This window comes from Fusarium oxysporum, chromosome 5 (assembly GCF_000149955.1).
Source record: "Fusarium oxysporum f. sp. lycopersici 4287 chromosome 5, whole genome shotgun sequence".
In the NCBI taxonomy this organism is placed as follows: domain Eukaryota; kingdom Fungi; phylum Ascomycota; class Sordariomycetes; order Hypocreales; family Nectriaceae; genus Fusarium; species Fusarium oxysporum.
Genome location: NC_030990.1, coordinates 4,591,027 through 4,608,086, shown reverse-complemented (window position 1 = coordinate 4,608,086; position 17,060 = coordinate 4,591,027). Strand labels below are relative to the sequence as shown.

Sequence of the window (17,060 nt, the reverse complement as noted above, 5' to 3'; positions counted from 1 at the left end):
CAAGATGGTATCAACACTTACCAGAATTGTGTAGCCATTTGCAACCCAAATGCCTCACCGCTGCAAGTCTTCCGCATGGGATCAGAACCAATCTGCGTGTGTCTTCTCCTCCAACTCTATCTTTACCTCCGCGTTCACCTCCGACAGCGGAGACGATTCGGATATGAATTGGAGTGACCAAAGTTGCTTTAAATGCTTCTGCCATGACCAAGATCGCGATGCATACTCTGCGTCGCTGAGAACTGCTCTCCCTACAGCGACTTGCACGCCGAGCATTACGAGCGAGGACGCTGTTTGTTCGATCAAGCAGGTTGACGCCGGCGATTTGGTCTGCCAACATCAGGGTTACTTCCCATGGCAATGGGACGAGGCACCTTCCAAGTTTCCCAACCAGGATTCAGAGGAGCGTTGTGCGGCTCTTTGTAACTCGAACCCTGACTGTCAAGCGTCAGGCTGGTCTGAGGAGTATGGCAAATGCGCTATCGGAGGTTTCCAGCTTAAGGATATTACGTGGCAGCAGTTTGGTGATACGAAGTATGGACCGAGAGTGACCTCGGGGGTTAGCACGCATGAGTTTTGGCCTGCGAAGAGGATCTCGGCTTTTATAATTAATTTCTGCTCTTCGGAGACGACAGTGGTAGTAGAATTTGGTGTTACGTTGCTCAGACCTCAATAGAAATATAGATTCCATAGCTGGATTGCATTTGAATTAATGATGCTTGGGTGTTTGATAGCTTAACTTGGAGATGACGCGAGGTAGCGGTAGGGAATTCCCACCGTACTATACCGACCCGTGCTTCACCGTTCCCTTTTCTCCGAACTTGGCCGTACGATCTTTTCCCGCCGTCAAGGGTTTCTGGGAAAGTTTGTGAGGGAATAAGCTGCGATCATCGGAAGTTGGCCAGAAAAGGCATCTTAGCGCCTGTCATTGATGTGATCGACACCTGATTCATCCTCCAGGATGAAATGTTTGCCAGTCAGGGTTCACAGTAGTTGGTGGGAAGAGATAGGGTAATTTCGAAAGCATTTCCGTGCTTGAATTCCAAGGGGATATGCTACGTAGTGAGGATGGAGTGCGAGATAAAAATAAGATAAAGCTTGTCTTACTCCGCATGCGACTCTGCATAGGGTGTCTTTTGTTCCACTTTTACCCAAGCTTGATATTGAGCTTGTTTGGAACCGCTGATTTAATTACAACCTGTCAATATGGGGAAATCCGAAGACATATCCGTGGCGCATAGCCAGCATAGCATGGAGGCAGCAGACTTGAAGCATGCCATGAATCCCGATAAGCTTCGCCTCGCACAAATAGGTAAGTCAACCAAGAAGCCAGTATAAGTTAAACATTTCCAAGCTAACCACCACAAGGCAGTAAGCAGGAACTCCACAGACATTTTAGCACTCTCGGTCCAATCAGCCTCGCATTAACTATCACAATTTCCTATACTGGTCTTAGTCTCGGCCTCATCACTGAGATGGCCCCAGAGATTTTGTTTATGGATTTGTTCTGGTTATAGTCCTGCAGTGCTTCTTAGGCGATATGTTAGCTGAGTTTATATTATCTTATCCTACTAGAAGCAGAGTATATTACTAGATTGTTGTTATTGCACTAAAGAGAAGTATAGGCATCTTAAGCTCCTTTACAGGCTCGTTTAGTATCTTAGGCTATAAGACCTCCCTCGTGGTCTGGGTTTGATATCTAATAACTTGCGTTATAAACCTAGCGGTTATGCTATATATACCTTATATTTCTTACTCCATAAACCGAGAAAGCGCTGCCACAAGGCCTCCATTTTGGGCAGAAAGTATCAAGTGCTAGGGCCGCTACTAAAAGGAGTGACAGGGTGTCTAAATTCAGCATCTTCTGTCCCCTTAACGTCTCCTGCTGCTCACATGCTGACCAAATTGAGTCTATTACTTGCCGCCGGGTGTCGACCCTCGCGAGCATGCCATGGGGTCTTTGGACCGCAAATGGTGGCAGCGATCATCTTTGGTTCACTCGTCAGCCTGTTCTCGCTCCTGTCCGCTTTGTCCATTATCCTTTACGTCTATTCTCTTCCCCGCAGCTGTTGTTGATTACCAGGTTGCTTACCCTTGCTAAATGCCAATCGACCCAATGGGCTACCACCTTAACCCTTTGATTTATTCCGCATCGTTTTATACATATGTATGTAATTATTTAAAGTATACTTTTTTCTTTATCCTTATTTTATGTGAGACCCCTAACCTGCAGTGCTACGTCCTAACTAAGAATATATAAGGAGTAAAGATTATAAGAACTAAAGTTAATATAGTAACTTTGGCCCTTTATTTACCTTCCCCTCCCTTATTAGGATATATCTAAAGCTATAATAAGGATTTTATATAGCTAATTAAATTAGATATAAGATCTTAAGTTATTAAAAGTACTAAATCCTAGGTGGTGTTTATAAAACTATTCTTATGCCATAATAGAGTTTATAAGATAATTTTTATAGATAACTACAGCCCTATATATAGCTATAGGTTATGCCATAAGAATAGTATTTTAGATTTATATAATAATTAGCTGCTATTTTTAAAATAAGGCAAGACTATACTTTATGGCTATTAAGCTCCTTATGTATTATACCTTTAATTAGTGCTATACTATTTATGGCGCCATGCTTAGTTATGGCCTTTTATAAGAAATACTTCTAGATAGCTTCATATACGTCTATGCCTAGTAGTTAGTATTTCAGCTTAAGGTAGATTCTGCTCACTATTACTATATTAAAGGATTTTACTTAGTTTATTATAAGGAATATACTACTGCTAGACTGCTTTAATTCTTAATAAAATACTAAAATAAGGACATTAACTTATAGGTTATTAGAATATTAAGGTATAAATATATCTGGTTTATTAAGAAGTCGGTTTACTTTCTAATAACTTATAATCTGAAAGGTGTTTATAAGGATATTTTCCACCTATATTAGGTTGATACCGATTTAACCTGCTAGGACTATATAGAGAGGCCGTCTATCGGTCTGTGTAATTATGTCGGCTGTTAATATCTTGCTGATACTGGGTGGCTTACTAACACCGATGTAAGTCAAAAAGAAAAAGGCTGTAAATTTGCAGTATATACTACAGCAGCAGTTAGTGCCCTGTCCAGGTATTGGCTGTACGAGGAACGCTACAGAGCCCAATCCGTCTTAGAAGAGAGTAAATTGAAATCACCATTGGGCAATATGTGCCAAGCTCTCTGAAATAAAGAATTCTAATTAGCACAGCAGCAATTGGGCCTGTGTTTAATTGGTGATTTTGAATAGCGGTTTTTGTCGGCTTTGCTTATTTGCAAAGTCTTCGTGTCACCATGTGGCCATAGGAGTTAAATGCACACTGAAAACGGAGGAAACCAAACCATGCAATGTGCCGTTTTGACTTGTAGATAGGCGCTGGTGAGATAGATTCTGTCCCGCTTTGATTCTTATAAAATCAGGCCACTTTATCTACATGTTAATAAATTGTAATGGTGGTAGATTGCGGGGAAAGGTCCTAAAACATTTATGAAGGTAATTTGTCGGCTGAGACTAATTTTTTTGATGCATACGGCTTATCTGTGCCGTTTGCCGTTTGCAGCTTGAAATCATCTCTGCCCCGCAAAGTCAACGGTTACCCGGGTAGGGTCTGGAGACGGACCCCATCGAGTAGTCTACATGCTTGGCATTTGAGCTGGAATGTATCGTTGTGCCGTGATAACCGTTTCCAAATTTACATGTGACTATCACGATTGACTTGCGCGGCTGACAATCATGCCATATTTTACACTGGAATGATGGCGGTGATTGTGTGGAAAGTATAAATGGTCAACTCGTCTAGATAGTCCTTGAGTAAAAACAAAATGGGTATTTACTTAAAGAGAGTGACTGAACCCTACAAGTACATCGTCAACAGCACGTTTCTTCATTAAAAATCCGTTATTATTGCTATCTCAATCCCCATGGCTCCTAACCAATCTAATCTCAGTGACCCAAAGTACGGCTATGACTTTGTTGTCGCCACCACTCAGGAAAGCATCAATGCCGGCCTAGTTCAATACCTCATGAACATAGCAAGAAAACAGAAATACACCTACCGCTTTTTCCTAAGATATAAGAACCCAGACCCTACTGTGGAAATGGATCTGGATCAACTTCTCGATATGAGTGGCGGAATCAATCCCTTTGACATCCCGACCAACACCGACTGGCAGGATCAGCGACTCCAAAAGATGCGTGATATTGGTCTGGTCTGTTCCATCAGGATTCGACCCGGTATTCCGCCTGGTTGCATCGTGAGAGTTCCAGACAGGGGACCGCAGATAAGATTGCCTGAGCCGATCATCACCTTTGGTGAAACCGCCAAAGATACCATCTTCAACATGTACTGCTCCGATGTCACCGTCATTAAAAATAATATCCCAACCAGTGAGTTGTCTTACATGTATATCTACACATAAGAGGTTTCGCTTACACCATGATTCTTAACGTAGAAGTGGAGGAAATGGGATCATGGGTATGGTATAGTCAGCTTCCGGGAGACCCGTGGTATTTCCAGACGCAAACCGATCTGGTGACATCGGAACTGGACAAGAACCTAAATACCCCATACTTTGCCTCTAACACAGAAGAACGTGATGCGCTTAAGCTCAAATTGGAGAATATTTCGGGCACAGCCTTCAGTTTGCAACAGCTTCTTTTCAACCTCCAGGAAGCTATTCCGCAGGGATCTTCTTCGAGATTTTTCGGTCTTGCTGACGAAACTGCCTTGCAGTTGTTGAAGAAGAGTTTCACCAGAATCTGGTCTATTTTCGCAAAGGATCATGGCGAACCAGTTATTGGAGTTACTGCCGTGGCTCAAGAACCATCTGCATCTCCACTTCAGGTAACTGCACTTGAACGCTGGATCAGTCCAGTTGTTCATGCTCGATCTCCAGAAGACTTAAAGGCCACGACTCTCAATTATCTCTGCGCCATCAACGGAAACCAACTACCAGGCCCCCAATCTTTCAGTTGGAACTGGATCGAGCCAAAAGACGTATCTCAGAGCAGCGGCGTTACTTCCATTAAGCGCAATACCATCGCTCAATATCTCCTTGACAAAATACTACCCCAGGCTCGGAAATCCTGCATCCAGACTATCGCTTCCGTGGATGCCGATGGTAGCTCGGGACAACTGCAGTGGGTTTTCGGTTTTCGTCCCGGACAGGAACCAACGCTCGCTTTCAAGGATGCTGGTCCGATTGTCGCCAGCCTATACTACAGCTATACAGCCAGGTCCTGGGGCGAAACACCAAACGAATACGGCCAGCTCATCCTCAACTCGACATACTCCTGTAGCGTCGTGTTAGGCGACTATAAGTGGGACCAATCTCTTCCTCTCTATTATAAAGGTGGGAATACCTTCACCATTATCCAGAGACTTCTGGTTATGGTTGAGGTCCTGCAAGGAAGATCCGGCGCGAAACAAACTGGCGCAAAAGCTATGGTTGTTGATAAAGTTCTGACCGATGAATATGTTATCTCTGTTGATCAGAATGGTGGTCTGACCTCTTCGCCAACGACGAATTCCACTTCCACTGACAAGTCGCAACAAATTAACGCTGGCTCCGTCACAGGATCGTTCAATGTCCAAGAATTACTGCAGAAGGTTAAAGATTCCAGCTCGGAATTCGCCAATGCTCAGCTACAGAGCATCCCCTTCAACAACATGCAGAGCTTTGTGTTTCCCGGAGCAAAGGTGTTCTCTTTCAACGACGCTTCCTTCTCTGATTCCTCGGATCTTTGTTGTCTCATCACCTACGTGAACCCAACAGACAAGTCGGAGGGTCGCAAGGGTTCTGAGGCTTCCAGTCCTCCCAAAGTCATCCAACTAAATGAAGTGCCACGTCTTGCTGCGTATGTACTGAAACTATTGGATGAAGAGCACGGTGGCGAAGTCGAAAAGCGTATGGCCGAAAGCCTGGGATTAGCAAATGATGTTTCGGCTGTCTCAAATGCAACCGGGACGATCTATAACTCTCAAGACAGAGAGAATGGTCCCGAAATAGAGGGCATGCTAACCCGCACCAAGGATGATGTCTACCTGAAGCCCAGTGTAGCCGAAGAACGAGAGGTTGTCACCAGCAGTACAGAGATGATGCTCAACTACGTTCAGGGAAAGGTAGTTGAGCCTGAGGGCAAGTTCCGAGCTCTTCAGGCTGCAAATGGGACTGCATTGCTCTTCAGTATTGACTCTTCAGGCGTCTTTAATGTCATTGAAGAAACTGTTGCAGAAATACAAACTGGTTGGAGAGCCACGGACTTATCATCCAAAACCATTGACAACAGATTTCCATCTGGTGCAAAGGTTAGGCAGTTCGATATAGGCCAGAGTGTTATGAACGAAAATACCATAAGCCTGGCTATGTCAGTACGATCCGATGGTTCAGACACATTGTTCCTTTCCCTCATTAATTCTCACTCTTCTACTTCTGAATGGATCCCTAACTGCTCTTGGACGTCTTTTCCCTTTGATGCTCAAGATGGGCCAAGCTCTATCCATATTACCGATATTTACATTTCAGAGACGGACCAGCAACAGCAGTATATCATGGTTGACATCCTGCGCGATCCTAACTCAGAGCTCAAGGCTACTTCTCGATACGTGGTTGACCCTTTCTCACCTTCGGAACCTCATTGGATGCCACATATACTGCCCTTTGAAGTTGAGGAAGGCACTTACCAGAGCTGTGTGGGTCGTGTACCCGATGCTTTTGTAGATGGTATTTATACAGCCGGTGCTGTGAAAGGAGTTCCTCAGTGCTCCTATGTCCCTTTTTTCAATCCTTCAGGCAGTGCTGCTCCGATGCCAACTCGACTGCCTCTTCCCGACAAACTAGTAGCAACAGCAATCGCCTCAGCGCGTTATGAGGATGAGAGTTCGCCCTGGTATGGTACAACTGACTTTTACGCTGTCGGCAATTCCACAATTTACCGATGGAATCCTGACGAGCAGCTGGACGATAACACTGTAGGAACAGCATTGCTGACCAACCCTGTTTTCGCTGGCACCGACACTCTGATTACACTTATGCATAATAAGATCACCACGATCTTTGGTAAGAATGCGAGCAACATTGTCTACTATACATCATGTCATATCGATTACCTAGCGGACCCAATGTCTTGGAGTGCTCCTGTCCCTGTCCTGCGTGGCATCGAGCGCATTACCTCATTCATCAATCTCAAAGACGGTGGAAACACGGTCTTTGCAGCAGGAGGAAGTCAGATCCAGAAGCTTACACAAGCGACTCACACAAAGTCTAAGCTTTGGTGTGCTCAACCCATTATGCTCGAGGCAAGCCCGCAAAGCAGCTCGATATCCTTCAACTCGTATACTACTACGATCAAAGTCAGAGGACAGAACGGTAACCTCTTAATGGAACGTGAAATCGTTCTCACGACGGAGGCACGCACCCCGGTCTACATTGATGGGCTTTACTACATCCTTTCCACTACTCCGGTTACTATCCCTGTGGATGCATCCGGTCAGGTGATCATCATCCAGGCCACGGCCAGCATTATTGGGGCTATCATCAATGTGAGGCTGGGCCTAACTGAGCATATCGTTGATCCTATGGCCATTTCGTTCAATAAAATGGCCAAACTTTCTGATAAGGAAGCCTTGAAGAATGCCCAGATTAGGACGAATACTGTTGCTGGTGGTGTCACGGGACATTCTGGGACAGACAAACTGGTTTTATCTTCTGTGTCTGACTCAGACCTTGAGACGACCGTGAAGAATATGAAGTTGTTGACTGATACTTACAACAAGAACCGAAGTCGGGCTTCTCAACTATCACTCGGAATGGTAGCTCCTGCCACTACAAGAATGGTGGTCTCACAAGGCAGCGGACGATCTGGCTTTGTCGATTGTATCGCCATAGCAATTGGAGACTTGTTCAATTGGCTCAAGACAGGAGTTGAAAAGGTGGTAGACTTTGCTAAGGAAACTGCCACCGGCTTGTGGCAGTTCATCGTCAGCGTTGGTAGTGACGTTTATGCTGCCGTCCTCGATACAGTTGATGCTGTAGTAGGTGCTGTTGAATGGGTCTTTGATCAGATTAAGACTGGGGTCAACAAGGTTCTTCGATATCTCGAGTTCTTATTTGACTGGGACGATATCCGCCGCACTAAACAGGTAACGCACAATTTGGTGAGATATCATCTGACTGAAATGGTATCTGACATCAAAACTGCGAAGGGAGAATTCGATGAGTGCATGGATGAGGCCCAGAAAGCAGTCGCTGAATGGTCCGGTATCAAAGACTGGTCTGGGCTCGGCGATGCAGCTTCAAAGCCGCCTTCGGGACAGATGGTCGATACTACCACAGAACAACAAACTCCTAGTTCTCAGATGATGATGGGACACTTGAAGAACCAAGTTGGTCAAATCACGACACAAGGTGCAATGCCAGAACCAAGTCAGGTTCAGGGTCTAGTGGACGACATGATCGCAGCACTAGAGGCAGAAGGGGCGGTCTTCCTACGGACTTATGAGCAGCTTCAGGACCTGGCAAAAGGTTTCACGACACTCAGCCTGGCAGACATACTGAAACGGCTTGTTGGAATTCTTGTCGAAGGTGTTCTTGGGACAACGAAAGTTGTCGTTGATGCTATACTGGATGTTCTGCATAGACTTGCTGGGACCGTCTTCGAAATACTCGACACCAAAATACACATCCCCATTATATCTGAAATACTCAGTCTGATGGAATCCCCGATATTTCTTTCCTTGATCTATTCCTTTGGATCGGCGCGGCAGGAATCACAATCATACACAAGATTGCCACAGGCGAAGCTCTCTTTGCAGACAACGCTACAACCCGATCTTTGATAGATGCCAAAGACTGGGCTTCATTCTCGGCAGTTGTAAATCAACCGATTCGGCTTGCCTCTGATGAGAAACACACTGGAAATTCTCACTTGGGCGTATCGCGTGATATAGGACGAACCATCCATATCGTGGGTCACGCCCTTGCTGGTTTCATGACTTTTCCAGGAACCTTTGTGATCTTTAACGAAGCTGTACATCCCGACCCTAAGAATCCATATCGTATACCTTCATCTATATTGGGTATCGTGGGTGCTGTTGCACTGGGTGCCGCAGATTACCTATCTGCAGCAATGCCCATTGACAATACATTCATTTCTATCCTTCGCAAGGTCACTGCTGGCGTTACTGTTTTATTCAAGTGTATTTTCTCCGGCCCTGCTCAGAATTATTTCAACAACAAGAATTTGAAATTCCTCCAGGCCGCTGACACGAGAAAGATCGCGGCTGTATTCGACATGGTGGTTGTAGCACCCAACTTCTTCTGCATATTCTACCATTTCGATGAAATCAGGGAGAAGCCCGTGAGTACGGATCGGACAATAGCCATTGTCGAGGAAACGGCTCGTATGATGACGTGCTTTGCGCGGGTGTCATATACCGTTGCCGTTCTCGCGCCTAACCCAGTCGCTAAGGTCGTAGCAGCCACCTCAATGTCAGCGTGTCACGTTGTAACTTCTGCGTTGGAGTATACTAGTTCTACGATGATGTAGGAATCAGCTTGTTTTTTTTATAGTTATAAGATCAAGATTTAGTGCCTACGACTTGGTACTATATTACTATATACTCGGAAGGTAGAATCACGATGTGATGTCATCAATAATTAACAGGAACCATCGTCATTGCCACACACCGACCACTAATTACCTTGACAGCCGGATCTCATAGTGTTAATAGCCTTTAGGGGATAGTAGACAACCCGAATCATAGGGTAGGACAAACTATAACCTCCCTATACCTATAGAGCCTAGGTATAACGAAAAAGAGAACATCAGTTTGCTCAGTAACGCAAGTAGGGATAAGGTTGACAGGACGGTGAGTGTCTTTGTCTAATTTAAGGGCAGACCAGAAACTATCAATTTAAACTAGCCAAAAGTCAGCAATAATAAATAACTATATAAAAAGTAAACAGAACTATAATCTAAGGTATAATTAACTATATAAATATTAGATTTATTTTACTATTAATTCATATATTATATCTTCTTTTTTATATTATATTCTATTATTGCTTTAGATTAATATTTACCCTGTTAAAATGCTATTTATAAAATAATAAGACACTGTTGTTTATGGCTTATAATAATAACTAATAGTATTATATAGTAATGCAAATAATAAGCTTATTAGTTTCCTAAAGCTAGTAAGAAACAGAATAAATATATATACTAATTTTTACTTTAATAGCGTAACCCAAGAGGAGATATAAAAGCATAAAAGTAAAGTATTATAATAATAAGAGATAGAATTATCTATAGTTATAACTACTTTAATAAGGTTAATAAATATATATTAAGTCTAGTAATTAGAATATAGTAATTATTATCTTCTTAAAGTAATTATAAGATAATAGTAAGTATATATAATATTATTATTCTTATCATAAATACAAGTATTAGATAATAGACCTGATCTTTCTATAGCATTACTACACATGGTATTGGCCTTCGGCGAGGACAGAAAATTAAATACATTCTACACAGTCAGTGAAATAATATCGGCAGTTGGCGTTATCTTAGCTGTTTCACCTCGGTATTGCCTGCTTCTTAACTTCAGTTAATTAATTGTCCCCTTGCAAGCACGGCTAAGTATAATAACTAATACGAATAATTATACAAAATAGAAGTGATAACTAACTTAGTACTTGCCAACTATAATACATTACTTATTAATGGGGTTTGGATGAATATATTATGATAATTGGCTAAACCGTATCTAAATAAAGCGATCACGAAGTCTATCTACAATTAATATAGTCAACCCATTGTGGCTCCTAAATATCAGATACCCATCGTTATATAATTCTAAAATCTAATGTTTTAGTAGTATTAGACAACAGACCTTAACAATAATTGTATTCTTCTTCAGAAACGTAAATATCTAAAGTATGATAACAGAATAAAAAAGGACTAGGTTACCCTGTTACAAGAGACCCAAGCAAGAGGACCTTTTTACACACTGTATAGGTCGTACACAACTTCTGACTGTGTATTTATTACACGAGAACCCGGGGCAGTCTACGAAGCCCTATGGACAGGCATTTTGGTATAATGTCAAGGTTGTGAGCCAGACATGTTATTTTCAGTCGAGACTTGTGGCTGAGAGCTTAAATCAGTACAAATAACTTAGCGCCTTTTGCGACATTTTCACGATTATGAAATGGCTGCCCGGGAGCGTCACTTTTGTATTATTCTTCCTTCAGAGTATCTCAAACTGATTGATAGTCTGTCGTTCCAGCGGGCCTTGCAGCCGCCCTTGCACTCTCCCAAACAAGCTTCTAAGGCCCACCGCCTAGCATTGGTATTCTCGAGCTGCGCCCGAAAGTCAAAACACTTCGGGAAACGATTATGCTAACGCCCTTGGTGCTACGGTACCTCGATACTCTTGGAGTCGGATTACAATTGCGGTCGAAGTCTTGGCTATTCGAACAGGTCGGACGCTGGGCCAGATATTCCCGGGGACAGATGTGCTGAGAGTTGTGAGGCATCATATTGTGCAGGGCATGGCGGATTCCGTTGCTGAATTACCCAAGGAGTTGGCAAACTTGCGTTTTGGCACGAGTCATCGATATGCAAAAGTTGGACGACCAAAGAGATGACGAGGGATCAATTCTTGACGTACATTTTGATGCTGAAAAGTCGCAGGAGTCTATTAGTTGCGATGTTCTGCTTGGATGCCATAATATACACTCTTTCGTTCAGATCACGGTTGTGGATCTTGAGCAGAAGAAGACGCATTCTGGCCGTGTCATCGCCTACAGACACGTCAAATGTGATTCTCCTAGACAGATTGGTGTAACAATATCGGGTGGAAAGCAAGTCCTTCGGGACTCTACGATGACCCAACGTCAGCATGGATCGTTCCTGATGACCTACTTCGAACCATCGAGGGAGAAGGTATATTCTCTAGCTATCATGTCGATGGCAGAGAACCAAGACGCACGAGAAGGATAGAAGGCTTTGCGGAAAGGCAAAGTCATACTTAAGCGGGATAACGTTGCTGGCTTTAAGGTAGGCAGTATCAACGGTCTAGAGCTCATCATCAATGAAAGCGACTGGTACTACTATCCTTTCTATATGCTTCCTCCTGACTGAAGATGGAACAAGTGGAGAGTGCTTCTTCGAGGGGAAGCCGCTCATACTGTAAGTAGTTTACCCCTTTCGCACTGGTAATATCATCTAACATCAATAAATAGATGCTACCTCAGGGCGACAGTAACGGTATCGCGATTGAAGACGGTCTCCTATTCTGCCACGGACTTAGCGAGGGGATATCGATTGGCATCCCTTACGTCGACGACATGAAATTGAGAAGCTGCACGCTGAAACAATGTTTCGCTGGAACGCTGGAAACTCGTCTTAGTGGCTATGGAGTATTGTTATGGAATTCATTACTTAGGCCTATCTTCTCCTTTCCAACTATCGACAGAAATATTACTTTAAACGGGATATAAGAAGCTTCAAGCTTCCATGAGAGTAACTGACATTCCGTAAATAGGCTTATTAAGGCAATAAATACCTATCGATAGCTCTCCGATTTCTGTGTCAAGTTAATGTAGTTGTAACATAGCATTGCCCGGTCCGCCACGAAAGTCAGTTAGGCAGCAAGGATCCCAGGTGCCATAACTGGATCAGAAATATTTTATATGAAAGGCATTCTGTGACTATAACCATTATCATTGACTGCTGACTAGGTGCTGCCCACAAGTTTAAATTTTGGCTGCAGAAACTTTTGCCATAAAACTGGCCGAGGGTTTTTCGGTACAGCGGCCAGTCAAACACAAGCATTAATTCAATAGGTACACGACCCGTATGTCTATTAAGACAGCTGGCCGCAGCAGCTTGAAGCTTGAAAGAAGAACAGCTATGTGATTTGTGAGCTCAACCCCGTTGTGCGTCGATGACCCTGACCTCGTAACGCAGGTGTTTAACACTGAGTGTAATAACATTGTGGATATAGCATCAGAGAATTCTAGATTTTTAATATGCTGTGGCTGGAGGACTACAGAAGCAAACACCTAAGTCGGGCAGAAATCCTAAGGATATGTACATAGCCTAGAACACTACTAGGCTGCGCCTCCACCAATAAATATACTGCGCCACCGCCGATAAGCTGCGCCTTTATCAGTAACTATTTCAAATCAATAAATACCTCTCTAACTTTCCTCGCCTGCCCAAGGCATCCAGTCCATCATCGATCCATCAAGTCGCGGGGTTAAAGACGCTTTAATCATGGCCTCAACGACATCCTACAGTCAAGGAGAAACCTCACAGCGAGCCCCGCACAGGCGAGCCAACGTGGGATGGCTCTCCCCTTGTAAGTACGCTCAAGCGCAGCCTTTGCATTCTAATCGCTGATGCCAACAGCAACCCAACCACCGAAAGCAATTATCAACAGCAACTACGGCCCTGCGCTCACAAACGAGGGAATTATATGCTGTGGCTCGCAGCCTGTCTAAATTAGACCAATTTCTTCTTCTTTTATTGCCAGCATTTCTACCAGCAAATCTCGTCTGGTGACCTCCAACCCAGGCGATGTATCTGCGCAGAGACTGGCTCTGAACGACCTGGCCGATATTCAGACGCTCATACTCAGATTCAAGATGTCAATAACGGCCGGTTTGTGTTTCAGTAACCTCTACCTGAAGGAGAGACATATCCTTTACTACTGGGGAAGAGCTTTCTCATTTCTCTCTCAGAATCTCTTAGCAGGGGATGAAATACACCAACCCTCGCTAGGGAACCTCAAGAGAATCACAGATTATGCCGCCGAGATAGAGAGTGCACTGCTTGATGCAGGCTCGGAAGGGGTGCTGACATCTGATTATCGATTGGTGCTTTCCGAGCGATGGGATCTTCTCGAAAGCGCCTTCAACTTATACCACCAGCATTCGCAGTCTCCTCGAACGGTTGCAAGATGGTGAGTTGTCCAGTACATCATGTAAAAAGCAAGCTAAAACATAGTTTAGGCCCGAAATAGCGCGTAAAGTCCAAGCGACCCCGAAAGTGTCGCCTCAAGAGACCAAAGCAGGTCTTCCAACGCAGTCCGGTGTACGTATACCTTGTAATCAATTTTGGGTATAAACTTACCTCAACCTAACAGACATTCACTACGATACTCTGGTTAACATTCGTCGGAACAACCTTGTCTAATGTCTGGACCTTTGCCCTTGCCTACAACTACTCAGACCATACACCGGGAACTACAAAAGACGCAGATTTCTGGTTTCTGATGCAAAGCTGCATCACACAGGGGTTTACTTTGATCATCTCAGGCATCCCTTTAAAGGCGGATCCTCGATTGCGAAAGCGCACTTGGGTGGCACCGATGTTGCTAGCATTGGTCTGCACGGTTATAGCACCGCCCCTTTATCTCGCAGCTCCGACGGAGTGGTCCAGCTTTGTTGGTCTTGTAGCAACTGGCATTCAGGCCTTTATGGTTCTACAGCTTGTGACAGTTTCAGGATGAGTGCAGGACCTGTGGTTGCATGGCTATTCACAACCTTAGCAAGTTCTCTTCTCTTGAATGGCGTGACAGTAACATAATAGTCTAGTAGCTCTAAATCCCAATTGCTCCTTCAGCATTATGTGCTTCCTCACGGGTAATCTAAGTTTAATTGAAGAGAAAGATAGCATAAAAGGGTATGCACTTGGGGCTGATGACGGGGTTATAACGTAGCATCGCCCGGTCCGTGATGAAAGTATTCTATGCGGCAAGGATTCCGGGTCCCGTATTCGGATCAAAGACATTCCACACAAACGGCATTCCTTGACTATAACTATTACCATCAAGTTTCCTCGCTTTGACGTCCTCACTGAACTTCGATAAAGTGGCTGAATACACTTTGGAAGCTGCGCGTGCCTCCTTGTTGATGCGGGAATGGAACTCAGGTTCGTCGAAAAGAAAAAGTAACGAATCGGTGGTTCCAGCCATCTGTGCTTGGTTGAACGCCGTGACGAGCACGATCTGCTGTATCGAGGCTTCTAGGTCTGGAAGAAATGACACGAGGCTAGAGATGCCCTTGTCCTTTGGCAGCGGTTGATATAGTGACAGCGGGTGCATCGGCAAAACGGCACTGTAATGCACAAGACTATTGCTATTTAGCGATCCATGAAGAATTGAGATGAGATACGCGTGATGGGAGAGAACAGCGACCAATTCCGATTTGGTAGTGATGGAGTCCGGAAAGTCAACGATGGAGGCGACGTTGGCTGCTTCGTTGAACCAAGCCAGGAGCTCATTATCCTCGGCGATGGCATCGTCCGAAGGGTAATATGCGTCAATATACGCGGTGATAAACGTTCGCAGAGCATCTAAAATGACCGATGCATCCTCGTAATATGGGAATGACTCCAGCTCAGGACCGTAATCGCAGTTTATCAAACCCCGTCGCTTGAGCTTTGTTTCGAGATAATTCGCCTGCCAGGGGGCGCACTCGGAATGCCAAACCTGTTTACTGTACTTGATTGCTTGGTCGCCATTCCAAGGAAAGTTCTTTTCGATGTCGCCGCCGGGGTTGACGAGGGATGTGCTAGCTCCCACCCGGTATGCGAAGGAGTTGACGCCCACTACACGATGCAATCAGTTCTGCTATTTGAGCGAGCTTGCTTCAAACTTACAGCGACGGACCAGACCCCAGACTGGGTGCATGTCACTGAATGACCGGGTAGCTGACATGTAGATGAGGTCGGAAGAGATGTGAGCTGCGGCGAGGTGATACCACTGATTATGCCAGACATCATTCATGTTAAGCAGTATCTTAGCTAGATTCCAGTCGTTTTCTTCATCGAGAGGAGTGTAGATCAAAGGTGAGCCGTTGTTGGGACGAATAGCTAGTGGTAAGAATTCCCCTGTAGTAGGGTGAGTGAAGAACAGCGCCTCACAAGCACCAGCATAGCGGCCTTTTGTCAAAGTCAGATTCGCCAGACTGCTATGATCGACGATGAATAAACGCCCTTCTTCCTGGAGAGAACGCTGTGTCTTTGTCGTGATCTTCCGTGCAAGCTTTTCTTCGATGCGCAGTGATACGCGCTCATCTGGTCTGACTCGTCGCAGACTTTCAGGGTGTACTGAGAGGCGCTCCATTGCAAAATACAGATCGGACTTGGCATTGCGAAGGACTCCTTCAGCGAGCCCGTCTGGAACGCTGTTCTGCCACTGGCCATCGTATAGCTTCAGATAATCTTCGAACGAATCTAAGTGGAGGGTCTTGATATTGAAAAATTAGCAACGGCAATGGTCAACATTCCCGGCCGTATGCTTATGACTTACCCCATTTAGGGACGCTTGGGCGTGGGCAGCATCCTCTTCAACATGCTTGTAGACAGGTGCCTCAGCTGCTTCAAAAGCACTGTAGTGCGCCTTGACGGCCTTTTTTCCGAGTGGACCCGAGGGCCATGGGTTAACACCGATGAGGGTATCATCCGTTCCGTACTGGAAACCTTGACGCGTCTTTTCAATCGCGGCAGCTCGGCCTGAAGCGTTGCTTGACGGGAGTGAAAACGGTCGTGGCCGATTCGCTGTTGCGATGGCCCCAGCAACATTCAATAGCAACGCGATATTTAAGAGCATTTTTAATTCCAAGGTCGAAGAATAAAAGTTAAGGACTAAGATTTGGTTGATGTAGCCGTTGGATATGAGATATCTTTTATATGTAATTAACATTCAACAACGAGCGGGCGTACAACGAAGCTAATTGGAAGTAAACGGCCGTCAAAATGATTTTACAGTGGTAGCACTAATTCATTGACTTTCAGTCATTTCCTGATTGCCCGAGCCAGCAGCCTAAAGTTTAAACTTATGGCCAAGTGGTTCTGTAGCATTGACCTTCAAAAGCTGAGGCACTGTCGGCTAGGTTCGGTGCCCGCGGATCTGTTAAATTACCACGATGCATCGCTCCACCTTCTAACATCGTCGTTGAATAATAAAGGATCGGCCGATCCGTTTTTGCATAGTCATGACAT

At 44.7% G+C, this 17,060-nt stretch overlaps 5 protein-coding genes across 5 annotated transcripts; 4 read left to right on the top strand and 1 right to left on the bottom strand.

Moving 5' to 3' along the window:
- Positions 1–49: 49 nt before the first annotated feature.
- Positions 50–676, top strand: FOXG_02548 (uncharacterized protein; the record flags this gene model as incomplete). Its single annotated transcript, XM_018380006.1, has 1 exon — positions 50–676. The coding sequence occupies one exon, from the start codon at positions 50–52 to the stop codon at positions 674–676; it is 627 nt and encodes a 208-aa protein (XP_018236168.1).
- A 3,288-nt stretch (positions 677–3,964) lies between these two features.
- FOXG_02547 (uncharacterized protein) lies at positions 3,965–10,306 on the top strand (the record flags this gene model as incomplete). Its single annotated transcript, XM_018380005.1, has 8 exons — positions 3,965–4,430; positions 4,631–6,735; positions 7,087–8,566; positions 8,884–9,008; positions 9,240–9,444; positions 9,842–9,912; positions 10,010–10,023; positions 10,285–10,306. The coding sequence occupies 8 exons, from the start codon at positions 3,965–3,967 to the stop codon at positions 10,304–10,306; spliced, it is 4,488 nt and encodes a 1,495-aa protein (XP_018236167.1).
- A 1,360-nt stretch (positions 10,307–11,666) lies between these two features.
- On the top strand, positions 11,667–12,050 carry FOXG_18344 (uncharacterized protein; the record flags this gene model as incomplete). Its single annotated transcript, XM_018398414.1, has 1 exon — positions 11,667–12,050. One exon carries the CDS (start codon positions 11,667–11,669, stop codon positions 12,048–12,050), a length of 384 nt encoding a protein of 127 aa, XP_018236166.1.
- A 1,349-nt stretch (positions 12,051–13,399) lies between these two features.
- FOXG_02546 (uncharacterized protein) lies at positions 13,400–14,565 on the top strand (the record flags this gene model as incomplete). Its single annotated transcript, XM_018380004.1, has 5 exons — positions 13,400–13,413; positions 13,588–13,715; positions 13,836–14,016; positions 14,066–14,147; positions 14,200–14,565. 5 exons carry the CDS (start codon positions 13,400–13,402, stop codon positions 14,563–14,565), a joined length of 771 nt encoding a protein of 256 aa, XP_018236165.1.
- Positions 14,566–14,588: 23 nt separating this feature from the next.
- On the bottom strand, positions 14,589–16,699 carry FOXG_02545 (uncharacterized protein). Its single transcript, XM_018380003.1, has 3 exons — positions 16,369–16,699; positions 15,717–16,305; positions 14,589–15,665 (listed from the first exon to the last, which is right to left on the bottom strand). The coding sequence occupies exons 1-3, from the start codon at positions 16,666–16,668 to the stop codon at positions 14,803–14,805; spliced, it is 1,752 nt and encodes a 583-aa protein (XP_018236164.1). The 5' UTR covers positions 16,669–16,699; the 3' UTR covers positions 14,589–14,802.
- Positions 16,700–17,060: the final 361 nt, after the last annotated feature.

Bases quoted from the DNA above. Each gene is read 5' to 3' on its own strand.
- FOXG_02545 (XM_018380003.1), bottom strand. From the start codon at position 16,668: ATGCTCTTAAATATCGCGTTGCTATTGAATGTTGCTGGGGCCATCGCA. The intron at 16,306-16,368 runs GTAAGTCATAAG...TTCAATATCAAG, and splicing joins CCCAAGCGTCCCTAAATGGG to ACCCTCCACTTAGATTCGTT. The intron at 15,666-15,716 runs GTAAGTTTGAAG...TGCATCGTGTAG, and splicing joins CTGGGGTCTGGTCCGTCGCT to TGGGCGTCAACTCCTTCGCA.